The following is a 27,520-nucleotide window of genomic DNA, read 5'->3' as shown; positions in this document are numbered from 1 at the left end:
CATGTGTCATTTTCCTTACTAAATTTGTTTCTGCTTTTTAAAAATTAATAATTTTTAAAAGTTCAAATGAAACAAAACCATTTGTATGTGGTCTTCATTTGGTTTCAATAAAAAGCCCAGAGGTGCGTAAATGAGAAGGCCCCAAAGTGGCTGCAGCATTATAGAGTGTTGCTCTTTCCCATTTGATAATCAGCCCATACGATTATTTCCCGCTGAGAAATCCTGCCCTATTAGCTGTAAGGTCTTTAGTGGCTTTAAGTATCAGTCTTGATGACTGGATTTAAACATAAATTGTACATCGTATAGCTTGATATTACCCACACAAACACACACACACGCACACACACACACACACACACCATCATGTTGGGCTGTTAGCGTAGCACAAGGGTGCCGTTTACTGTATCAAGAGCAATGCTTTTTATAAGGTTAAGCTTTCCCTTGGGGATTACTCACCCATGTAAAGGATATAATGTCATAGCAACAAACTATAAGCTACTGGTTTTAAGTTTAAGACTCATTCCATATGAATTAAATTAAACTTAGAATTAAGATACGTTATGTACATGTACCAATTCCCCATGATGAATGTAATCATTATGTACTGCAAGCATATACTATACTAATTTAAAAAGTAAATTTAGCCAGTATTAATTGAGCAAATTAGAAAAGAAGGAGAATATCTTCTCTTCCAATTCTAGAGGAAGAATGAAAAGATTTGGTTAGGGAACATGTTTTGTGATGGAGAGTACAGACAATTGAGTCAGTATGGCTTGGGAGTGTGTACATCTCAAAGGATACCAGCTAACACACTTGGTATGACCGTGAGAAGGTATGCTTCCAGCCTGGCATGGTGGCACTAGCCTGTAACCCCAGGACTCTGGGCGGCTAAGGCAAGAGAATCACCAGTTCAGCTTAGGTTCAGCAATTTAGCCACATAGGAAACACTGTCTCAAAATAACTAAAAACCAGGACTGGGAATGTAGCTTGGTATGAAGGCCCCGGGTTTAAATCGAGGTTGGGAGTTCCCCTAGGAATTACATTACATGGTCAGAATTCTCAAGGGAATTATGGCCTTTTAGGAAAGCCAATGTTAGACCTTTGAAATAATTTTATAGAAAATAATGATGTACTGCCATACTTCCCAAGCCTAATTATGTATCAAAGTGGTATAGAGAACTTTTAAAAAATCATACAGACTTTTGAGCCTCATCCCAGAAGTTTCAAGGATAGTCCAGCAATCTATTTTTTAATAGAATTCCTGTTGGTACTGATTTAGTTTGTTCTCAAAACTGTTCTTAGGAAGAATTGCAATTCAGTAAGCTAATAAAATGAATATTAAAAAGCCTTGGAGAATAACATACTCTAAATTTATTCACTTATTTATTCATCTAACATGCTGTAGATATTATGCTACATTCCAGACTTATAGAGATGAATAATACATGGTCCCTAGTCTCAGTTTAATAGAAGAGTTATCAGTAGATAAATAAAACAGTTTGGTTGTGAAAAGATGGAGATGTGTAGGATGTTATAGAAGTGCTTGGCCCTGGTTTGCTTGGGGTAGGAAGAAACACAGGCTAAGGAAAAGTCTATGGGAGTGGCTGAGCTATTTCATAACAACAGATTGTGTAGGCTTTGTAGCATTGTGTAGTATTTGTCTGAATTGTTATGCTTAAAAATCTTGCTAAAATGTTTATATTTCCCCATTTTATTAAAAAATGCATGGAATATAACTTTTTATTGATTTGTCCTGATTACATGTTATCAGTTATCCATACCATATAGCAAAATAGTGATACCTTTTATTGCAGTGTACAGTATTAATTTCTCTTATCTAAAATGGTCCCCAACTGGTAAAACTTCGTATAGAATTGATGGAAAGACAGCTCCAAAGGTAAATTTGAATTTACAATGAAATCAGTCACCTTGAATGTGTATTTCCCTGAGATCTACATTCAATAGCTGGTTCATAAACTTGGAATGAGAGAAAGGTGGCTATAACCAAGGTTGAAATTTTGTCAGATAAAAACAATGTGAAAGACAGGTAAAGAAGTGATGATAAGAATGAATTGTGGAATCTGTGCTTAGTTAGGAAAGAATGAGGCTTTGGAAGTGGAGGGAAGAATGGTAAAAGGTGGTTGGACCCATTAAGAACTATAGGATCTTCTTGGGTCAGTGGTTATTAGAGTTGGAATGTTAAGGAGAGTAAGCTTGAAAGGACAGAAGGTGATGCTCAGAGGCCGTATGTGAGATGCCAATATGGAATGCCCAGTGCTTTCAACTGAATGCAGGGTCCTTATGAGTTTTAGCGGCTATAATAATCATTTTAATTCATTGATTGGTTAGGTTCATGACTACAAAGAAGGAACCCCAGAAGAAAAGACCTATTACATAGAGTTATGGGATGTTGGAGGCTCTGTGGGCAGTGCCAGCAGTGTGAAAAGTACAAGAACAGTCTTTTACAACTCTGTAAATGGTAAGCCTTTTTTAATTTCAACCACATTTTAATGGTCTGGAAGTACAGATCATCTGACGTGATATGCTGTGATATGTCAGTCTCATCTTAATTTGTTAATAATGTAATATACTGTTAACTCAATTTAAATCTGCATATTACATTCCAGTCTACGTTTTGAGATTCTAGCTATATAATTCAGAATAGTAAAAATCTCCTTTGTCTAAATCTATTTTATTTATATTTTCTACAATATTATTATAAAGTATTGAGAAACAGAATTATATTTTTCGTATACTTGTGATAAAAATGGAACTTCCAAAACACTAGGAATATTGTTTCTCCACTCATAGTCTTAAGGCAGATGTTCAGAGAGAGATTTCTTTCTTCTGGCCCTTAGAGCCTAATGTAATTGCAAAGAGCTGCTTAAGGGTGTGTTTAGAGATCGAGCAATTTTATCCAGTAATAAATGTTCAAATACTTGAAGCATACTTTCAGATGGAGGTATGTAATACAGGGCAATAATTGCAATTCATGAGTGCTTATTCCTTGTCAAAGGACTAAGCCACTCATCTTTGTGATTTGCCTGTAATTTCTTGTGATTATTTTTTAAAATTTTTATTATGAAATACAATTTTTTTATTTGTCTTTGATTAATATTCCAAAAGATTTGGCATTTCCTTCCCACCTGGTAAATGTGTAGCCATTAGTAGGACCTTATTCATGTTATGCTTAGATCTCATTTAATATTAAGTAAGCCTTGCATTTATTCAATATCTACCTTCCTTATATTTCTCTTTCAATATCTTCCCTATATCATAAGATGTAGTGGATACTACAAAAATAAGTAGAAAGCATTCTTAGATACATATTATAGAATATATGATGAGTTGTATTCATTCAGACCCATGTCTCACTTAATCCAAATTCTATCGGAAAGTGTCATAATCAAGTTGACAAAACATTCCTAAATGAAACAAAACACAGTTAAATGATGATAATATATACCATCAATTTGCAAGAAAGCACCCAATAAAGGCATGTAATAATAGAATACAGTGGTACTTCAGTTTACAAACTTAATTCATTCTGTGAGTCTGGAGAAGGTGGCCGCATTTGTGTTCATGTGGGGAAGATGGCAGTGGTCATGTTTGTCATCTGATGCAGAGTTTGCTAACAGAAACAAAATTTTGCCAGATGCTTCTGTTCACAAACTGAATTGTTTGAGAACATTGAGGCATTCATGAACCAAGGTATTACTGTGTATATAAATGAAGAAAAAGCAAGATTATAGTGTGAGTTAACTACTTGAAACCTGTTTTAGACTTCGAATCAGGTGGTAAACTTATATATCAGTCAAGTGATTTGTCAAAGCAGATCATCAATCTTCTTTGGCACAGGAAAATTTGGATGTATAACAGTATATATATCCAGCTGGGCCAACACTCAGGAAGGAGGCCAGCAGGAGGATCACTGCAAGGTCAGCCTTGGCTACATAGTGAGTTCAAGACCACCCGAGAATACATACTGAGACCATGTCTCAAAAATACAACATAACCAGCATACTGTGTATACCCAAATTTTTTTCAGCAGAGATAGATAAAAATTAGAAGTAAATAATACAGATAAAGACCAGTTAAATTCTACCAATTATGAAATTCTTAGTTGCAAACTTACAAGTACTGAACAAGTCCATTGTCCCCCATATTTATTTATTTCTTCTGTACTTACTGTTCTTTAGTGATTTGTATCCTCTGTTAAACCACTGGAAAAAAATATACCCTATTTTGATTTTGCTAGTAAGACCAAAATCTATTCCTATTTCTTAAAGCTAAAAAAAATTTATGTTGCTTATTGAAAAACCTATTTCTTTTTTCTTTCACCCTAGCTCTAGAACTTTCTCCTTGGTAGAAACACTCAAGGTTCTTTATCTTTTATCCTATGAAACAGCATAATGATCACTCCATTCAAATGTAGTCTTCATTCTTAGAAATAACTTTTTTTCCTCTCAGTATCCTACTTCCCACTCTCTTGAGCTATGCTTGTAATCTCAGGAAACTGTAGTAAATCCCTGACTTATAAACATTCAAGTTGTGATCTTACAGATACAAATGGACCTCGCATTACAAACATTTATAGATGGGAACAAATCGCAGGAACAAATCACAGAAGTAGCTCATGTGTCTGCTGAACATTGTCTTAGTTGTGTTACTGTGTGTTTACTGTGCAGTGCAAAAGTGTACAGTACTGCAGTGCTTAGTCAGAGCTCAGGATGTCTGGAAGCAAAAGGAAAAGCAGTGCTGATGTGGAGAGGACTGCTTGGAAGCGCAAAGGAACACCATGGAAGCAAAAGTGAAAATACAGTATAAGACTCATTTTGTCGGATTTATGACTGAATCTGACTCACACATATTCTCCCAGAAGGGAACTCATTTATAAGTCAGGGACTTACTGTACAAAATGCCTCTGCTTCTCTCCCTTAAAATTAGAACATACCGTATTCTAATCTGTCACTTGACTGCTTTCACCTGGGCCCACCTTTCCCTCCTCTAGCTCATATTCTACAAAGCAAGAACGCTGAGAGCAATTGAAAGAGGAAGAATTAGGAAAAGGTGCTTATATGTCTTCAAAAGCCTTAGAGATCCTTAAAAGAATGAACATCTTCTTGTTTATCTAATAGCCTATTATCTAATAGCGTTTGTAATTCTCCACAACCAAAAGTCTTCCCTTGTATTTTTGTAATATTTATACCTAGGAAATAGAGGAGAAAATATATGCCCTAAAATGATATTTTATTCTGCTTTCCTCCTGTCAGAATACCTGAGTGCAGATTCCAGCTATCCTACCTACCATGTGACCTAGGGCACATTAGTCAATCTTTCTGAGCCTTAGTTCCTCATGTATAGAAAGAAGGTAATAATTCTTAACCTTATAAGACTCTTCTAAAAATTAAATTAGATAATTGATGTAAAGTACAGTATCTAGCACATAAGTACTTACCAAATATTATATATTTCCTTTAATGGTAGGTCTTTCTTCTTTTTTCCAATCTATGCTTTTGATGCCTATAAGACTCCTTATTGAGGAAAGAAGAATTAGTGCAGTTGTATGTGGGGGCGGATGCCAGTCTTTTCCCAGACACCAAGATACTGGTTTATCTGAGCTCCTTGGAACAGGTCAACTACAGTACAACTTGCACAAGCATCTTGGTTATACAGATGGTTGTAAAAACTAGAAATGTCAAGTAATTCTACCTTTTCTGCCCTTCTTTTTCAAATAATCATATCCCACATTTTAAGATTGAGGAATCATAATTTCATGTTCTCTTTTCACAGTGGAATAAGGGTAATACAGTAAAGTGTTGGGAGTTTAAAACCTATAGTCTCTTGACCATAAGCTAATATTCTAAATTGTAAGCATTAAAGCCTTTATTCATTTGTCTCTTTTATTGTAATGATTTATCTGCTTTGTCTAGGATATCAATTGTTTGCATTCTGAACCTCATTACATTTTGTTATTTTTCTCAATCTCTCAAAAATTTTTATTTTCTACTATTCATACTTCCTTCTTTCTTATAATGCCATGTTTCTTTTGCTCTATTATCTAAGTCTCCTTTTAAGTAGCAAGGTTATATAGTTAGCCATTAATTCAAAGAATAGTACACTGAAGTTAGTTTATCAGGCCCAAGTGATCTGCAACACAATATTTTATCTCTGCTAAAGAATAGCATTAGTATAAATTGTCAATGACATTTTAATTTTTTCTTGTTTTTTTTCATTATTTGGGGGTTTTTTGGTGATGGAGCTAGAACCAAGAGTCTTACACATGCTAGGCAAGTGCTGTATTACTGAGCTATAGCCACATCAGTGTCATTTTAATAAATTTTTATTAGTATCGTTTTCAGTGAGTATAAGTAATATTTGCACTGATGGCATGCTATATATGGTATAGAAACAACTTTTTAAATGAACATAAGTTATTATATTGAAGTAGTTTCATTGCTCTTGATTAATAAAATGTTTAAATAGGACCAGGCATGAAGTGGACACTCAAGTAGTATTGAATGAAGAGTAAAAAGTGACATCTAAATTTAATGACATTTAATGACATTTTGTCAGCTTTTATACAATTTTTATATAGTTATATAACTGACAAAGTTTTATAGTTAATTCCATAGTTAATTATTTGTAGAAGGAACCTAAAATAATTGAGCTTGTTAGGAGTAATAGAATACTAGATTCATTCAACCACCTAGTACTTGTACAGAGCTTCACTTTGCCACTTGTGAAATGAAGAGGAGTTGCTACAGTACTGACTATATGTTCTCTGATTATTTTAGGTATAATTTTAGTCCATGACTTAACAAATAAAAAGTCATCTCAAAACTTGTATCGTTGGTCACTGGAGGTTCTCAATAGGGATTCGGTGCCAACAGGAGTCTTGGTGATGAATGGGTAAGCCCAGAATTACTTTACAGTTGTTTTGAAATCTTATAGCAATGAGAATGTACTTTATGAAATAACAGTTTGTAAAATGTTTCATTTGCAAATATTTTCTCCTTGTCTCTTCATTGTCTTTTGACAGTGTCTTCCACAAAGCAATAATTTTTATTTTGATGAAGTCTGTTTTTCTTTTCTTGATTATGCTTTTGATATCATGTCTAAGAACTCTTTGCCTAACTCCAGATCATAGAGATTTCCTCTTGTGTTTCTTCATGTGGAGCTCTGCTTTTCTAGCCCACAATGTCCAGTGTCTGACCACTCAGTTAATTATGGGATCCAGGCAAATCTTGCAGCAGGTTGGAATAGCCTCACATCGGACACCAAAATTTGTCACTGGCTAGCATAGTCCTTGCTCTTAAAACTAAAGCACATATTTACAGGAAAAGCAATAATTAAAAGTATTCTCATGTCTTGTACTCTGAGTAACTACACTGAAGATAGCAATACACAATGTATTAGCTATTATTTTTCTCCTATTATTTTGTTTTGAAATTCTGGTTTGTTTGTTTTTTTGTTTGTTTGTTTGTTTTTTCATAAAAATCCCTAAAATATAAAAAGTAAGAGAAAATGATAAAGGATTCTAGGCTTAAAGAGCTGACAAAGACCAGGCCAGCCAAGTATGAAGAAGAGGAAGAAAAATAGGAAGGGACCAATTTAAGCAGGGTCACACTCTGACAAAAGGTATCAGAGTGGCCCCACATTGATTGATTTTCAAATAGTGAACTATTTTTCCATTCTGCAGTCATTTTTTGCTGGGTTTAGTTTACTCATATTTCCTTGGGAATTTTTTTCTGGTTCCTGCAAGATATTGGTTGTTTTTTCTGGTTCTTGCAAGATATTGTAGATAATGTCTTGTACTTGTTTTAGTGTGAAGATAATACTGACCTCATAGAATAACTTGACAGAATCTCTTATTCTTCCATTTTCTGGAAGATACTATGTATATTTGCTGTTCTTTGTGTGTTTGGTATAATTTACTAATGAGGCCATTTGGGCCTGCATATTTCTTATTTGAAAGGTTTTTAACTTTAAATTCAATTTCATTAATAATTATAGGACTGTCCATTTTATCTAAGATGAATTTTGGTAATTTTTGTCCTTTGAGGAATTCACTTGAGTTGTTAAATTTATGTGAATAGAGTTCTGCATAGTATTTGCTTATTATCCTTTTGATATCTATAGTATTACACCCTTTTTCATTATTGATTTTGGTTGTTTCCTTTTTCTCTTTGTCCGAGTTATAGTGCTTTATCAATTTATTGATCTCTTCAAAGAAGATTTTGGTTTCATTGATTTGTTTTTAGTATACTTACTCAGGAAATTTATTTTTAAATTTAAGAGTAGGAGGCAGTATATTCATATCAGGAAGAAATTTGCATTGGTTTCAGGAAATTCAAGATGGCAGTAAAAATTATAGATGCGTTTGCATTTTGACCCTATAGCTTCATTTTACTCCTATGGAGAACCTGCAAATATATAAGACAACATAGTACACTGGTGCTACAGTGGTACGTTATAACAACAGAAGATGAGGAAACAAGGCTAGAGTCCATCAACAGAACATTCTTTAAATAATGGCATGTCTGCATACTGAAGTACTATTCATCTGCTTGGAAGGGAAGCTCTGTACGTGTTCTAAAATACAGAGATTTACCGAGGATATATATATATATATATTTTAGAAATAAAAGGAGGAAAATACTAACAGATCGACAACGTTTTACAAAATAGCAAAGGATCAGTACAGACTTTACAGAGTTACAAACAGAGTGGTAGGGAATTAACAATGCTTATTGTATTACATATTGATATCTTCAATGTAGTTTCTCGTGAAAACACATATAGACATACAAAGCTAATCAACCAATGCCTCACTGACAGTTTCTTTCAGCAAGGAAATACAGGACAGTAGAACACCTGTGTTAACTATCCTGCATATACATATATACAAACTTTCTCCTTCTTTCCCTTCTCTTTTCCCAAATTCCAGTTATCCTTTACCTATGAGTGCTTTCCTATCAATTCCCAAAGTCTATCATATCTCCTAGTTTAAATTAACTCTTTCAGGCTTTACACTAGAGAAACAATGCGGTGCTTGCACATGTATGTTTGATTTATTTCGCTTATGAGTATGGTCTCTAGTTGTGACCATTTGCCTATAAAAGCCTCGAGTTTATCTTTCTTTACAGCTGAGTAATATTCCATTATATAAAAGTACCACAATTTTCTTATCCAATCCTCAGTGGATGGACATTTGGGTTGCTTCCACATTTTAGCAATTACAAATTGTGCTGCTATGAACATAGGTGCACATACATCACTGTGATATGATGTTTTTAGATCTTCTTACCGAGAATATATTGATAGGTTTAAATATTCAGAGTGCACAGAATATTATTCAGCATAAAAAAGAAATTATATCATTTGCAGGAAAATGTTTAGAAATAAGTCAGACTGAGATAGACAAGAATCACATGTTTTTTCTCACATGTTGAATCTAACAGACAGATAAACAGTTGATAGAAAGCAGAACAGACTATTAGAGAAGAGGAAGGGAGTGGAGGTTAAGGGAATATGCAGTAGGGGAGTGATGCAAGTGTGTTGTGTACATGTAACTGTGCCAAAATGAAAAACACTATTTTGTATAATAAATAGATACTGATTAAAAATTTTAAAAATAAAGATACAGAATATATATAGCTCTTATTATATAAGAAATCAGAAAAATAAGAATATGTACTTCTTTGTATAAAAAATCACTAAAAGGATAAATGAAAAACAGTGGTAATAAAAGTGGTTTTCCTACTAGGGATCTGGACAAATAAGAGGATGGGCACAAGGATAAGAACAAGACTGCTTATCTTTTATATCAGCTAAATTTTGAATCATTTTTAAAAACTTAACGAAATTTTATTTATTTAATTTTTTATGTGTGTCTTGGTTTTTGGTTTCTTTTGGGTACTAGGAATCAAACTCAGGACCTCACGCTTGGCGGGCAGGTGCTATGCCACTGAGCTAAATCCCCAGCTCCTATGTTACGCATTTTTTATGTGTTATATGTTTGAACATACCTAAGTATAAAAAATAGAAGATGAACCCCTGTGTACTGGTCATCCAGCTTCAACAATTATCAACATGTGGCCATACAGCCAGTCATGTTTCATCCAGATCTCCACCCATTCCCCACTTTCTCTCCCCCTCAAATGGATTATTTTGAAACAAATGTTAGACATCATATCATTTCATTCATGTATACTTTAATGTGTAACTATAAAGAACAAGGACTTTTCTAACATAACCCACATGATTATCACTCTTGAAAATTTAACAGTAATTCTCTAATAATCAAATGTTATTTCAACCCTTCAATGCATAGTGATCCACTTTTAAAACACCCCTAACAATGCACATAATGAAATGTGTTCTCTTCACATTCTTTTTTTTTGTTTGTTTTTCTGGTACCAGGAATCAAACTCACGACCTTGTGCTTGCCAGGCAGGTGCTGTGCCGCTGAGCTAAATCCCCAGCCCTCTCTTCACATTCTTATTCCTTAAATTTCTCTAGGTAACATACATGAATTTCATTAAAAAATTCAAAAATGTCAATGTTCAGCGTAAATGAGTTAACTTCCCCAATTATTTCATGGGATGTATTTGATATGTTCAAAATGGTACCTAAAAAGGTTCTGCTCATTATATTTGATTTTAGTTTCTTTTAATCCCCCTCTTTTTAAAAAGAAAAAATAATACTGCTTAGTGTTATATGCAGAAGAAAATGGCTTTTTGTTCTGTACACTTTCCTGAGCTCTGGAGTTTGCTGATTATATATTCCTGTAGTGTCTTTTAAAGTTGTTCCCTGAATCCTACATTTTCCCTCAGTGGTAGTTAAATATAATGGTCTAAAAATTGCAGGGCATTTTTGCTTTTGTTTTTCCAAAATGGTACTGTCCATACAATATGACACTTAGTTGTCTGTCTTATTATGATTTTAAGAAGTTATCAGCTTTATTCATCCAGGATAAAATTGTCCATCGGTTTTTTACTTAGTGGTTTAAAAAGAGATTTCAAGATCAAATTTCAAGATTTTATAAAATGAAGTGAGAAGAAAGGAAAGCTAAAAGGAGGACAGACTGATGTGTATGCTTTATGTGTGTTAATGTGCAAGAGAGTATACAAGGCTTGTGTTTGTACCAAAGAGACTATTTGATGGATAATATACAAAAATTTTCATGGAGCTGAATTGGTGAATATGAGAGACAGAAACAATTTTAAAGGAGAATAATCCAAAAACTTCATTCTCTAATTAAATTAAATTTCAGTTTTGGAGTGTATCTCCTAACAGTGTTGATCTTGATAAGAAATATCAAAAGTCTTGATCATGAGCTATTATTGGCTTTGGTACAGTAAACATAATGATATTTGTATGAGTCAGAGGGTAGATAATTAACAATAATTGTGTTTTAAGACTGAATAGTAGGTAAAGTGCTAAAATTATTGTGAAGGGCATAAAGACCTAGTAACATTGCCTGCCATCATCCTCGCCCCAATTTTGATTACTCAAAAAGAAAGTAATGTGAAAGACAAAAAGAAAACTGTGCTCGAGTTATATTATTATATTATACAGTATTGATTTATTGTCATAACTTGTTCAAAAGCAGATTTTGCTGACTATTGTAAAGTAAGTTCATCATGTGTTAGAAATCCAAATCTGTTCTGTTCCCAATATGTGAATGGAATTTAAATTAATTTAGTAACAATGGAATTTATGTTTCTTTCAGTAATAAATATTATTTATATCACTGCTCTGACCTTTAGATAAATACAGGGAAAAAAAATATGTGATAGCCACTGACCCAAAAAATTAACCCTAAATCACTCTACTTGTCTTTCCCCTGTCTCTCATGATTATCATGTCTGGACAAGCAGTTGTTTGGTCCTGAGTCCTTTCCTTTTACTATTCATTTTGTATGTCAGCTATTTCCTTTCATTTCTATTTGTTTCATCCATCTTTCTCCAAGTTATAGTACCCCCATATTCAATTTATTCTAGTTCCCCTTTTCTTCTTTTTCTGAAATGATCTATTTTTTAAACTTCTAGACAGAAATGTGTATGATATAAAACTTATGCAGCCCCAAAGGCATCCAGAAACTTGCCATTCCTCTCGGACAAGGAGGCCTGAGTGTCACGCTAGCCTCCCAAGCTTTCTCTACACAAAGGTTTTAATCTGTTCTCTGTTTCTACACTGAAAAAATTCTGAGCTGTTATCCTTACAAGACCGAACTACGGGGAAAGCCAGGAAGCGTGACTATGGTATACTTGTTGGGCAGTCAGTTGTCAAGTGGTCTGTTAGGAAGAGACTTGAGAACAAGTTTTAAATAGGTGCATAGTTAGAGCTCAACAGATTTTATAGTGGGTTGATAAATGGACAAGTAGGTGGAAGAAATTGAGAGGAGAATAGATTTATATGTGATAAGTGAACAGGAATCAATCAGTGAAACAGTGTAAGCTACTTGCATTTAAGTATTATACATCTCACTGGAAAGGTAAATTGTATTCACCTTTTTGTTATTATTTACACAGGGATTATGATCAGGAAAAGTTTGCTGATAACCAAATCCCACTGTTGGTAATAGGAACTAAACTGGACCAGATTCATGAGACCAAGCGCCATGAAGTTTTAACTAGAACTGCTTTCCTGGCTGAGGATTTCAATGCAGAAGAGATTAATTTGGTGTGTATTTTCACTAATACTTGTTTGATTATTATCAGGTAGAAACAAAACCAAAGATTTATACTGAATGAAGCTTTATATTCAAAGTCAAGATATTGGGGTTCTAGCCCATGATGCAGTCAGAATTGCAGTCGATGTATCTAGACTCAGACACAGTCACTTTGGCCTTGTATGCTGACGTATTGGCATGTTCAAACATCTTGAGAAGAGTTTTAAATAACATCAAAGTCAAAATACTTAAATTGATTAAGATGACACTATATTTGAGTATTTTTTACTTTATCAAAGGATCTTTTAGCTGCTTAAGTAACAGAATTAATCTTAAGGGGAAACCAAACAGACACATGAAAAAATTTCCAACTGTAAAGTAGGAATCATAAAAACTAATTTATAGACACTTAGGGATATAGACAGGATTGAGTCCCTTCCTGAGATAATTCATTTAATTAGAACTCAGGGATAAGAAGGCTAAGAAGTAGTTCTCATATAAACCAGTTAACATTACCCAGAGAAAGATCTCAATCAGCAACTTCAGCCATAGTTACATGTCATTATTCACAATTGGATTTCTGTAACATATTCAGTGCACTGTGATCCAAATGTGCACTGGGGAACGTTCAATAATTCTAATGTCCAATATTGATTGAGGACTTATGTTTCCAACACGGTTCCAGTGCTTTATGTATATTATCTCACATGCATTATCTTCACATCAACCCTGTAAGGTAGGTACTCATACTATCCCCCATTGTAAAGATGAAGACCAGAAGCAGAGAGAAATAACAAGTCCAAAATTACACAGGTCAAATAAAGTACTCTATTTCCCAGCAACTAACCTTTCAACTAACAAAAAATCCTGGGAGGTGAAAGAACTCTTGGAAATCATCTAGACGGGTGATGGTTGTTAACCTTCTAGAGCTTTCAGTGATATAAACAGCCCATTTCAGCATGCGTGCCATAGGTTCACCACCACTGATCTAGATTAACAGTTACCCAAGGCTGACTGCATGTTACCAATAGTACTTATGAAAAACTTTTAATAACTTCCCCCACAGCTGGAGCTTTTTATTCATAAAGTCTGACATAAGGTCTATAATTTTGTTTTGTTTTTAAGTGATTCTGCCAATCAAAACCAGGGCCTTTCATGTACTGAACACACACTTTACCTCTAAGCTACACCCCTAGCCCAAGCTCTGTAATTTTAACAAATAATTCAGGTGGTTTTGATGTTCTTATTCTGTGAATCAACCTTTGTAAATGCTGCTTGGTTCAACTCCACCAATACTTACCTGACTGAGTCTGTTCTTAGCTGCCATCTGATTAGTTTTTACATTCCGCTTTGTAGCAGAAGGTGCCTTATTTTTCTGTACAGCTACTGTGGACTATTCATTGTAAATACCCAGGGAGTCAGCATTGGACCATAGTATTTCCAAGAATCATTGCTGTATAAATATATAATGCCTGTGTTGAAGGCATCCTGGGGTTAACTTTGAGCATTATTTCCAAAGAGAAGTTTACCACTGCATACCCTTAATTTGTCCCAACTTTTAATATATTTCTGAATGCATGTGTTTCTAGTGCCTGTGAGTTTCTGTGACAACCAACTTTTATTTGCTATCAAGATATAAAGGTACATAAGTAGTGGAACTTTACAGGCCTAGTTCCCAAAGAATTTAAATACAGCATGCTTTAGCTTTTATCAGTATACAATTTTAAGAACACAGCCAGAAATGATAGGAGAGGCTCATGAGAATAGAAGGAAGAAAAAAATGAGGAAAATTGGATGCAGGGAACTTTCAAAGAGCGGCAGACGTCAAAAAGACTCAGCAAGTAAATAGGAAGTCTCAAATTAAAAACTAATGAAGTTCAGGTGTGAAGGCCTGTAACGTGCCTGTAATTCCAGCTGTTCAAGAGGTTGAGCCTGAGGCAGGAGATTGCAACTGGCAAGCCAGCTTGTGCAACTTAGCAATACCCTACATCAACAGGCATGGTGGTGCATGCTTGTTATCACAACACTCAGGAGACTGAGGCAGGAGGATTGCTTTGAGTTGGAGGCAGTTTGGGCTACATAGTGAATTCAAAGCCAACCTGGATTACATTGTGAGACCCTGTCTCAAAAAAACCAAAAAACTAAAATTTGAAAAAATGGAATCAAAATTATTCTACCTGAGTAAATGCAAAATTGTTCTAATTATTAGTAGGTGGAAGATTACTTTTTAAAAATGCTATTAGGCTTACTATATTTAGTAAAAGTTTCATCTGTCATGTGTTTACTCAGAGTGATGGTAACTGAAGCATTTTCCCTAGTTAATCATTCTTTCTTAAGCTCAGACAGTCTATCAGAGATACTAGCTTACAGCCTTTGTGATCAATGGCAGATGGTTCTTTCAGCTCTAAAATTTTCATAGAAAAAATGGCTTTAGGTCCATCGATTGGCTTGAAATTGTAAAGCTGTAGCATTAAGTGGGTTTTTTTGAGGGGGGAGATTCCTATTGATTTAGTTTTTGTATTTAGCAATTTACCTATTTTGAATCATGTCTGACATTCTAAGTAGTTAATATCCATTTTGTAAAACATACCTAATGCAACCTAAGGTTTGTTGCTTATATGCCCTAACTACTATATAAAGGTGTTCACACGTTATTTCAAAAACAGCAGTATACATAGTGGTGTTTCCGTGTACTTAACTCACATATAGAATTATCTTTATGGTGTTAGATAGTTTTGTGATAGCATTTTCTTAGAATGGAGAAGGGAATAATATTCCAGTACCTGCTAAGTCCCAGACATGCATTATTTCATTTAATCTTCACAAAAATCCTATGCATGTGCTATTATCCCTGTTTTATAAGTGAGTAATCCCAGTTTAGTAACACAAGCAGTGTTACATAGTCTAGAAATGTTGGAAGATACTCAAATACAGAGCTTACTGGTTTTGAAGACTACTGATTTTGCTATTAGTTACCTTTGAAAAATTTGCCATAGTCTCCGTGTGTGGCCACTCACTGTGTGTGTGTGTGTGTGTGTGTGTGTGTGTGATTTTGGAGAATGTCTTAGTTTCTGGCCAAAACTTACTATGGGATCCTTGAAATTTTAAATATGGATAAAATAGTTACTACTAAGTTCATTGGAAAGGAATCACGTGGGCTTAGAGATTACAAAGCAGAATAAGTACAACAATTTCTTAAGGGACACAGAGAATCTGTACATCAAGGATAAATATTCTTGGAAAGGAGCTTCATGACCTCCTCAAAGTCTGGTCTTAGGTAGTATTTGAGATAAACATCAATGTGCACACTGTCTCTTGAGACAGAAGTGAATGATGACAAGCAGAGACCATACAACATTGGAATTCCAGGTGGATAGCACCCCTTGTAAGATTTTTACAAGTTTAATGTTTTAATGTTCCAGACTGTTTTATCTCTTCTGGGCCCCATCTTTTTTCTATTTTAAATAGTATTACTATATTAAATTACAGTATTATACCTGTTGCTTATTATTATGAAAAACAGTAGATCTTTGTGGCTTACAAAAACAGAAATGCTTGGCATCCCTTCTTTTTGTTCTTTGCTACTCTTTGCTGCTTACTGTTATATGAATTGCATAGTAGTTAATTATTTGAGCATTGTGAGTAATCCTAAAAATGAAGTGTTTACTGTTTGTAATGGCTTTGTTTCTGGTTTGGGAGGGTAAATGTCAATAGGTTGCCTGATTAGGACTTTTATTTTGTGGTAAATAAACTACTGGAAATTCTGTCTTCTTTTATAAATTATGTCATAAGGAGTACACTGACTCAGCATAGTTTAAAATTGCTTAGATGACAAAAATAAGTGATCTTATCTTCTTTCTCTGGTACTGTTCTGTTGGTTTTGTGCATTGTAATTTTAGAAAATTATTTGAATAGCTTGTGAGAGTACTCAATTGTTTAGATAGGTGTAAGAGGAACAGTTATAACTAAGAGTTTTGGCCCTAACTTTTATTTGTGGATCTTGTATTTTCTAGGATTGCACAAATCCACGGTACTTAGCTGCAGGTTCTTCCAATGCTGTCAAGCTCAGTAGGTTTTTTGATAAGGTAATGACTTCAATTAAGTTATTTTTAAACTTAATTTATATATTATGAAGGTTTAAACTCTTTGTAGAATGCTGTGTCCTTTTATTTCTTCATGCAGAACTTCACAGCCTGAATAATAACTGTTTTGATCACTCTTATCTGTTGAGATAATTGCTCAGGGCTTGCAGATGTATTTATTTCATCCCCAGTCTTTTAAGCATAGGGTGAAAGCATTGGATTTAAGGCAGAGTTTTTAAATGATACCTAATTGCTGTCCTTAAAACAATTTATATTTACCCATTTTCTAGCTCTTTGAGTACTGATTCACACCCTCCAAAAGCCACTGAACTGGAAAGGCTATGTTTAATAAAGCCTTAGTTCTTTTTGTTCTGTCAGCTAGTAATATTCTCCACATGAACAATACTATTTCTTTGTAAGGTTATTTCATCTTCCTGATTCTGTAATGTTGCCCTATCAGAAACTTTTGCATTCCTTTTGTTGACTCTGTTAACATCATCTTCCTGTCACTGAACTAGAACGAGAATGTAGAGTGACTCAGCACACTGCAGCTTAGGGCCCCTTTTGTTTTTCTTGCACAAGACCATACAACTGCATTGCACATAGTGTTGACCAAGTTTAAGTTATTTGCCCAATGTTGATGTTCCATACCATAATAAAGTAAAATCAGATGTTTCTCTGTATGTATTATTGAAGAAGATTAATTTCTATATTTTTCTTTTGAAGTAGAATCTGAGAAAAACATTTCCCTCCTTATAGCTATTCTTATGGACCATTTTTCTTTTAACTCTTTATAGATCTAATATTTGGCCCTTTTGTTCAATATATCAACATAGAAAATAAACCCCAGTTCCCTCCCTCTTTAATATTAGCCCAGTAGGAAATTTTTGCCTTGCTGCAGAACTTTTTAACTGAGAAATAGGGTACAGCTGTACCCATATATGATTCTGCAGTTCTCAGAGCAGCAAGAGTCCCTGCACAAGGAAAGCCAGCATCAGCTACCTCCCAGTCCTGTATACATGTTAGCTTTCTCTAATTGTGCCATTGTTGCTGTCCAAATTGGGACACCATAACATGAAAAATATTAGGAAGCACTGCAAAGAACCAGATTTTTCTCCACATTGTTTTCAAATTTAAAATGTAGTAACTTCTATTTGGTTTAGATCTTTAGCCCCAACCCCTTATAAAATTCTATTCCCTAAGAGCAGCATCCTGTATAGCTGTGCCTGATATGGAAAGGTTCCACAGAATATTGTTTAATTTTTTTAGTTATTGATTTTAAACTTTAAAAAGATGTAGTAAGTTATATGCTAGAAAAACAAGGAGGTATAGACTAGCCTAACGCACATTGTCAGGCAGGGCTTTATTTTTTTTTAATGAGGAATAATTTTGTTGGTCATAAACAGCAAGATTTAGTAAGACAAAGACTTTGCAAGTTGGTGGTAAAGATTATCAGCAAGGGGCTGGGGATTTAGCTCAGTGGCAAAAGCGCCTGCCTGGCAAGCGCAAGGTCATGAGTTCAGTTCCCGGTACCGGAGAAAAACCAAAAAATAAAAAAATAAAAAAATAAAGATTATCAGCAAAAGCAAAAAGATAACTTCTCTGTTACCTAAATCTCAACAAAATATTTGGGGACTAGGAGGTGGGCTAGACCTCCAGACTGAAGTGGTAGCCTGAAACCTAGGTGCCTGGCCAGTTAATTTTGCCCAGTTTCCTATTTAGCAAATCTTTTAGAAGTTAGTGTACAGTATAATTCCAGACACCCTTGGCTAGGAGTAGTTCTGTTCTAGAATGAGATTTTCCTATTGTTGTTTTTGTGGGGTCGAGTGTTTTGAGATGTATATCAATCAGGAAGCAGCTTTTCTACTTGTGAGGCCAGTTTGCCCTGAATCTCTTGCAGCTTAAACTAACTGAATGGTAGTCTCCGATACAGAAAGGATTTGGATATTTTGGCTCTAGTGCCAGTGAGAGCTACCTGGTACAGGCCTGGAAAAACACGGCTTGCTCGCATTCAGAGGATTGCTTACCTTCATCATTGGGGTTTGAATGGCTTCATTTCTCTCCAGCTAATCTGTATATTACCTGATTAACTTTTCTTATCACAGCAGCTCTGTGTAACAAAATAACACTGACTCTGCAACCATTGCAATGTTTCTCAAATGTTAGAATAAAATTCACTTTCATTAAATGTTTTTTTATCATCTGAAAACATGGTACTCTTAAGCTCATTACATTGAAATGTATACTTTTAGCGTTTTTCCCAGTAGACATGATGAATTTGTGAAGCTGCATCTATTGCTTTAACTTACTTTTCCTATTGACCATATTAGACAGTTAACTACTGAATTAAAGCTGTAGCTGAAAAACAAAAGGAAGCTATTTGACTGTTTCTGATCATTTGTCTATAGTAAGGAAATACAGAATTTGTCACTCTTTACTATAAAGACATTGCAGCTCACTGCATCACAAAGATTCCTCTTAAAGGAATAGCTGTACTACTGTAAGAGTCAAATGCTTTGCTTATATTATGAATTCTGTTTAGAATGTTTTGGGGCTGACTGCTGGGAAACTTAAGAGACAGGTTTCCTGCCATTCTATATAAATTGCATGGGATCTTATAATTCTGTTGTTTAGTTGTTTTTATTTGTTTAGTTTTTAATCTCTCATTCATGCTTTTTTGGAGTGAAGTGGACCTTTATGGAAATAGTCCCACAATTCTGATCTCTTTGTGCCATATTTTAACCCACTACTATATGTTTACAGCTATTAAAAATTCTTATTTTGAATATATTCCTTTAGACCCACTAGTGGCCGTTATCGTCAGCTACTTTTTCCAAGTAAAAGTGTGCTAGCCCTTAAAATCTTTGTTTCTCACAGGTCATAGAGATGAGATACTTTTTAAGAGATGGTAATCAGGTTAGTATCTATTTTCTTAATAAAATGGGGTTTTAAATTGGGAAAAAGATGGTTTAATTTCAAAACTGGTTTTAAAAAATTGAGAGAATCCATTTTAGGCACAAGCAACTTTTTTTCTTCTGTTCTATTAAATACAAAAGGAGTGGGGCTGGGGATTTAGCTTAGCGGCAAAAGCGCCTGCCTGGCAAGCACAAGGTCGTGAGTTCAGTTCCTGGTACCGGAGAAAACCAAAAAAAAAAAAAAACAAAAGGAGAAAATCACAAAGGAAAACGAGGATTTAAGATACAAGAAGAATCCAAGGACATGATTATATTATAATAGAAGAAAATCATTTGTTTAAGACTCCAAAGTTTATGTCCAGCATCTGTCAAAAATGCAGATAATTCATATAAAAGTTCAATAGGTGATTCTAGGAGAATCACCTCCATCCTTTCTTATTTAGATATAAATAACACTGTCACCAGTTTGTTGGCAAATATTTTCCATTTTGGTGGAATTTCTTTTTATTAATTTTCTATGATTTTCTGAGCAAAAGCTCAGAAAGCTGGTTCTGTAATGAACAGAAGGCTGACAGAAACAGAAAAAAAGGGAAAAAATTTAATATTAGTATTGAATTTTTTCTTCTTGAATTAAATATGATTATCTTTCTTACCTACAGATTCCAGGCTTGCCTGATAGAAAAAGATTTTGGGGAGGAACATTTAAGAACCTTCATTATGACTGAATTACAGTCATCCTTTGGAAGAATAAGAAGACAGTTGGCAATTTTCACAGCTTTCCTTTTGCTGTGTAAGTTATTAACATCTCAGACTTAGGACAAAACCATCGTAAGACACTACCCTTCAGCCTCATTTGTTAATGGAAAAGTGAAAGTAGATGACAACGTGGGAGATCCAAACTGTGTCCCTGTTCTCAAGTGTTCCTCACCCTTTCTGTCCCTGTCTAGAGATTATGTAAAAGCCTTGTAGAAATATGAGATACTGTATTGTCAGAATGATGCAGTAAATGAGCAGTGACAGTGCTGCAGAGAAAATTTCCTCTTGCCTGGAACTGGAGGGTTTTTATGGGTGTGTAATTTTCCTACACTCATTTCTGAAAGCTTTTAATTAAGTACTTCAAAAAAATCTCTCTCTATTGTTTTATCTTCTTAAGGGGAAAACTTATATAAACCAGCCCTAAGTTATCTACCCCAAACAGTCTCTATCATTTTCAAAGCAACCAAATGGTATTATTTAAATTTTCTGTACCCTCATCACACACAGAAATGCCTAAGAAGAGCTACCCTTGTCTCCCTCTCATCTTCTTTGCAAATGGCTTTGTGGCCAGGTGAGGTGGACTAATAGCTGGAGTTAAATATAAATACAGGTTAATAATATATAAAGAACAGTATCAGGAAAGAAGAATTTGGGGAGAAATTGACAACTCCTCACTCTTTAGGTTGCAGCTGTCTGCAGTCTCTTACAGTTTTCTGTTTGAAAATAGCTAAGGTGAAATTTAAGAGCTATACAAGGGCAGTAAGAGATTTACAACTTCTTGATGTTTATTTTTTTAAAGGAAATTGAACTTCTAAAGTGTTCCTTAACTTTAGTCAGTAAACTAAGAATATTATCTTTGTGTCAACAATGTATTTATGGAGATAAGTAAAAACAAGTTTCACAGCAACAAATTTACATGAATTATGAACTAGAATTCTCGGATTTCATAATCACACTAAAGCTTTTTGGGGGTGAGGTGTGTGTATTTTTGTGCATAATTGTTGTTCATTAACTTTTTTGACCCATCTTTTTTGCTTAATTCTCTCTGCTGCAGTTCTTCTTTAGTATATAAAAGTGGTTTCAAACACTGTAATTTGCAACTTTATTCAACACTTTGTCATCTGTATTCTGTCTGCTAAATCTCAACTTTTCTAATTTAGTCCATATTAAAATAATAATACCTACACAGTTTTAGTTGTTATGTTAAAGCAGAGCAAAAACAATAAATTCATTTTCTATTGCATTTTAATTCAATTTTGAAGAACTTTGGAAATCAAGATGTGTTGAAAGAAGACATTAAAATTAGAATGTTGAAGAATGTTCCTAGAAAGTATTGTTACAGTACTTTTTATCAGGTAGACTATTCTCTAATCTTTCCTCACTTTATCATTGTCAAGATGTAGTCCTACTTTCTTTTCTGACATAAAGGAGAGTTACACAAATCATAAGCTGTATATAGAATCTGGCACAAGTGTGTTGTACCAGAGACTCTGCAGTTAAGAAGTAGAAATCAAATGCTACACAAAGATCTAAACTAGCTAAAGTCCATTGTATTTCCCTATTTAAAAATCAATCAAGGGGTCTGAGGATATAGCTCAGTAGTAGAGCACTTTGCTACCATATGCAAATCCATGGGTTTGCTCCCTAGCACCACAAAATTTAAAAAAATCAACACCCCTTCATTCTCTTTCTTTTTCTTTTTCCTTAATTTAAAAAAATTCCCATTTCTTTAATTTTTTCTCTTACTAAGAAATGAATCCATCACCAAGATCACCTTTGAAAACGTGGCAGTATTCCTGAAATTTTATTTCTTTTTGTTACCAGCCTGATTGCCTGAGTTATAGTTTTGTAATGAAAAAAAAAATTCACTTCTTGGAAGATGGTGGAGTGGTAAAAAGCAGAGAAGGAGCCTTTCCAAGATTTGGTGTCCAGATGCTAGAATATAGAATGTGTGGAGAAAAAAGGAGGGAAGTGGGTCCTTGGGACCAGAAAGGATCTGAAATGAGAACTGAACCCCACAGGGAGAGTGAAGAGAGAGACTTCAATAAAAAAAGAGGTGGCAAGAGACACTTTTTTCCTGAGCCCTAACTCATTGCATGGAAGGGGTGGCTTGAACCTGCACATACATGGTGACTACTGGTGAGCCCAAAGGCCTCCAAAGAGAAACCCACCAGTGAAACAGCAGTAGATGCAGCAGACTACAGTGGCTTGTGAGTTATTTGGGTTCAGGAGAATACCCCAGGAGAGGGTAATTGGCCTGTAGCAATCCTGGAGAAGGGCCAACTGAGCTCAGAACTCAAAGCAGGTGTGGACCAGCTCCATGTAGCACCCCCAGTGTCAGGATGAGGCAGAACCAAGTTTAAATCAGCAGGAAGTCAGGAAGCCAAGTTCAAGCTAGCAGGAGGCACATGGACTGCTGCAGGCTGAACAAATCGGGTTCCACCTTTACACCCAGACACCAGCTTAAACTTCAGAGGAACTACAGGTGCAGACTTGCTGGGATTATCACAACCCCACTGTTAATCTACAACTGGCTTGCTAGGATTAATCAACATGGATCTGGACTCTTTCTGCCCACTTTGTCTACCAGTGACAGACATACACCTTGATGTGGACTTTCTTTTTTCCTTATTTTTTCCTTTCTTGATTTTGGTTTTGTTTTCTTTTTTCTTGCTTGTTCTTGTTTTTATATGAGTGTGAACATTGTTTCTAGTTCTATTGTTCTGTTCTGTTATTTTTATTCTTCCCTTCTCTCTTTTCCGTCCTGTTTTCACCAGTTTTCTAAAGTTTGTATAGTCTTCCTTTATCCCACAGCCTTGCTTCTGAAATCTCTTCCTCTTCTTTTATTTCTCTATTTTTTCACATAGCTCTTTAAATTTTTTCCTCTAAGGGTAAAATCACCATATTGAGGATTATTTACTGTATACAGTATACTGGTGTGTTTTAGATTTTGTTATATAACCATAATTCTAGTTGATATGGTTAAAGGTGGAAAATTATTGGTTACCACAGTCTGTCATTTTCTAAGCTATTGTTATTATTGATTGTACTACTTTAGCCAAGGTGACATAATTGTTCTGAACAGTTGTTCTTTCTGGTATTCTGAGACTGAAATTGTCTAAGGATCATAAAAAATACTGTAGGCCAGTGCCAAAGAGCCAAAGGCAGGGCCAAATAGGTAGCAACTTCTCATCCCCATAAATTGAAGAGATAGCATCTTGCAACAGACTCAAAACCCAAAAGCCAGCTTCATCTGGAAGACATCTCTGAGAAGTAGTCATTTCTTAAGGCTTCTATATACTAGCAATAAAGCTACCTACCGTAAAAAATTTAAAAGCATCAGCCCAGGAATTAAACTAAAAAAATACAAAATGAGAATACAAAATGAGAATACACTTAGGCAAGATGGAACCTCAGACTTCCAGCTTGCCAAAGGCAAACCCAGGGAACAGTGAGGTGGAACACTTAGGAAGCCACCCACCTGGAATCTCTGGAGTGGTAATAGCAGAATGAACAAAGCTCTAGAAAAAAAATCAAATCACAAATAATTTCTCAGGTAACTACAGAGATGATGACCATGATGAAAGAGATGTTTAATGATACTTGAGCAGATACAGATTAAAAAAAATACAGGAGTTTAGGAAAATGATGGAAACCATGAACACCCAATATAGGAAAGAAATTTAATCCATGAAACAAATTCAAATAGATAGCAAGGAGATTAAAAATTCCATCAAAAGTATATACAGCAGAATGAGCCAATGTGAGGACAGAATATAAGATCTAGAACAAGGAAATACAATTAGTAATCATGAAAAGAAAGATTTCTTAAAATTAGCAAGGGACCATGAGAAATCAATCCAACAGCTTCTAGATGATGCAAAGAAGAATAACATAAAATTGACTGGAATCAATGAAAAAGCAGGAGATAGCACCAATGACATAAAAAGCCTGTTCACAGAAGTAATGGCAGAAAACTTCCCAAGCAGGGAAAAAGAATTTGACACACAGAAAAGTGACACATATAGAACTCCAGTTAGCCATGACTAAAAAAATGGAAAATGTACAGCAAGGCATAGTCATGATTCTAAAAATTCAACACAAGAATAGAATATAGAATATTAAAAGCTGTTAGAGAAAAAAGAAACAAATCACTTATAAAGAAAAGCCTATCAGAATCACAGAGACTTCTCAACACAAACCCACAAGTTTGGAGAGCTTGGAGTAAAGTATTTCAAGCCCTAAAAGAAAACAGCCTCCAACCCATATTAATGCACCCTGGAAAGCTGTCTTTCAAAATTGATGGAGAAGTAAGAAACTTTCATGACAACACCTGAGGAAATTCATGATCACCAGACCAGCACTCCAGAAGGTTCTGAAGGACATCCTAGAAAGAGGTACAAAGGACTACAAATCTGTGAATCTCAATGGAACACCTAGCAAGGCACCCAATTAAACAGGAAAAAAGGGATTAGGCAATAAGAAAATAACGACAAGGATAAGTCCGTACATATTAGTTAAAACCATCAATGTCAATGGCCTCACTTCACCAATCAAAAGAAACACTGGCAGAATGGGTCAAAAAGCAAGATTCAGTAATAACATTGCATAGAAGAAACACATTTAATTCAGAAAGAAATTCATAGACAAAGTCAAAAGGATGGAAAACAATACTACATGCAGTAGGAACCTGAAAGAAAACAGGGGTACCTATTCTATTTGCAGATAAAATGGATTTCAAGCCAAGACTGATTCAGAGAGACAAAGAAGTTCACTAAATTCTTGTAAAGGAAACAATCCAAGAGGAAGAGATAATTATTAATATATATTTAACAAATACTACTGCACCCAACTATATAAAATAAATATTAATGGACAGGAGAAATCAAATAAGCATTAATACAATTATAATTGTATAATTACACCCCACTGTCACAAATACACAGATCAACTACAGAAAAAAATCAATGAAATATCAGAACTAAACCAAATTTTTTAACAAATGGACTTAATAGATGTCTACAGAGTGTTCCACTTCAGAATATCAGAATACACATTGTTCTAAGCTACACATGGAACATTCTCCAAAATAGAACACATACTAGCCAATAGAACATGCTTAAGTAAATGCAAAGGAATTGAAGTTATCCCGTGCATATTACCAGATCATACTGCAGTGAAATTAGGAACCAGTGGCAAAAGAACCACAAGAACTTCATAAACAAATGGAAATTAGATAACACCCTACTGAACAGCCAAGGAGTCACAGATGAAATTAAAGAAATTAGTTTCTATAGTTAAATGATAATACCAATGTGACATACTGGAACATATGCAAACAAAGCAGTCCTGTGACAGAAATTTATAGCAGTGAATTCCATATGAAAAACAGGGTAAACTAAAAAAAATAATAACCTAATGTTGAACCTCAGGCTTCTAGAAAAAGGAGCAAGTCAAGCCCAAAGTTTGTACCATGGAGAAAATTATTTAGATCAGAGCAGAAATTAATACAATGGAGACTACAGAAACAAAACAAAGAATCAGTGAATCAAAGAGTTGGTTCTTTGAAAGTTTCAAGAAAATTGATAGACCCTTAGCCAGCATTATCAAAAAAAGATAATAGACTCAAATCCATGCAATTAGGAATGAAAAGGGTGAAATCACAACCAACCCTGCAGAAATCCAGAAGATCATCAATACCTATTTCAAGAACCTGTATTCTAAAAAGATAGAAAATAGAAAAAATGGAGATTCCTAGATACATACGAATTACAAAAGCTGAGGCCCTAATGGATTTGTTGGTGATTTCTACCAAGAAATTTAGAGATTTAATGTTGCTACTTCTCAGAATCTTTAATGAAATTGAAAAGGAAGCAGTACTCCCGAATTCCTTCCTGGAAGCAAGCATTAATTACCCTGATACCAAAACCAGAGAAGGATCAAACCAAAAAGGTGAACTATACGCTGATGTCCCTAATGAACATAATGGCAAATATTCTCAGTAAGATACTAGGAAACAGAATGCAGCAAAATCAAGAGGAATCTTAGTTGATCATGTTGATTCAACTAAGATTGATTGATCTTAGTTGATCAACCAAAATTCATCTAAGGATTGAAGGATGGCTTGACATATGCAAGTCAATGTGTAATGCACCAAATTAACAGAGCCAAGGATAAAAATCATCTCAATAGATGCAGAAAAACAGTCTGAGAAAGTACAACACCTATTCATGATAAAAAAAACCTTACAGATAATTAGAATAAGTGGTCTGTCTCAATCTGATGAAAGCCATCTATGACAAACCAACAGCCAGCATCACACTGAATGGAAAAAAGTTAAAAGCTTTCACTCCAAAATTAAGAACAAGACAAGGGTGTCCACTGTTACTACTCATATTCAATATAGTTCTGGAAACATTAGCCAGGCAAATTAGACAGTAGAAAGAAAAGGTTTAAGGGTAGGAAAAGAAGTTAAATTATTATTTGCAGATGACATCATATTCTACATAGAAGACCCCAAAAACTCCATTGAAAGACTTCTAGATTTAATAACTAAATGCATTACTATAGCTGAATACAAAGTCACAAATCAGTGGCATTCCTGTACACAAATAACAAGCTCACTGAGAGAGAAATTGGGGAAACAACACCTTTCCCAGTAGCATCCTAAAAAGCCTGAAATACTTAAGAAGCAATGAAGGAAATCTAATGAAGTAGAAGAGCTTTACACTGAAAAATACAGTACTCTGAAAAAGATTGAAGAGAATATAAAAAATGGAAAGATAGGGGCTGGGGATTTAGCTCAGCGGCAAAAGCGCCTGCCTGACAAGCGCAAGGTCGTGAGTTCGGTTCCAGGTACCGGAGAAAAACCCAAAAAAAAAAAAAAAAAAAAGGAAAGATAGCGCTTGTTTTGGGGTAAGAAGAGTCAATATAGTGAAAATTGTTATACAGATTTAATGTAATCCCAATCAAAATGCCTTTAGCATATCTTAAAGAATTAGAGAAAGCATTCCTAAAATTCATTTGAAACCAGAAGAGACCTAGAATATCAAAACCAATGCTGGGCAAGAAAGGCAAGCAGTAGGCAT

General features: G+C 34.7%; 1 protein-coding gene across 3 annotated transcripts in view; it reads left to right on the top strand.

Annotated features, from left to right (window-relative positions):
- The window catches only part of Rabl3 (RAB, member of RAS oncogene family-like 3), a 37,342-nt gene extending 16,537 nt beyond the window's left edge, over nt 1-20,805 (top strand). The window contains exons 3-8 of one of the 3 annotated variants that reach the window (XM_005386473.2): nt 2,350-2,479; nt 6,798-6,912; nt 12,540-12,690; nt 16,693-16,764; nt 19,639-19,677; nt 20,336-20,805. In XM_005386473.2, coding sequence (XP_005386530.1) covers nt 2,350-2,479; nt 6,798-6,912; nt 12,540-12,690; nt 16,693-16,764; nt 19,639-19,677; nt 20,336-20,401 — 573 coding nt within the window. In that variant the 3' untranslated portion in view covers nt 20,402-20,805. The remainder of the gene's footprint in view (nt 1-2,349; nt 2,480-6,797; nt 6,913-12,539; nt 12,691-16,692; nt 16,765-19,638; nt 19,678-20,335) is intronic. The other 2 variants (XM_005386475.2, XM_005386474.2) reach the window with 2 other exon arrangements.
- The last annotated feature ends 6,715 nt before the right edge of the window (nt 20,806-27,520 follow it).

Source organism: Chinchilla lanigera, unplaced genomic scaffold (genome assembly GCF_000276665.1).
Source record: "Chinchilla lanigera isolate Chin_1 unplaced genomic scaffold, ChiLan1.0 scaffold00026, whole genome shotgun sequence".
NCBI classification, from domain to species: Eukaryota; Metazoa; Chordata; class Mammalia; order Rodentia; family Chinchillidae; genus Chinchilla; species Chinchilla lanigera.
The sequence above is the reverse complement of the archived record's forward strand: the minus strand, read 5'-3'. Positions and strand labels throughout refer to the sequence as shown.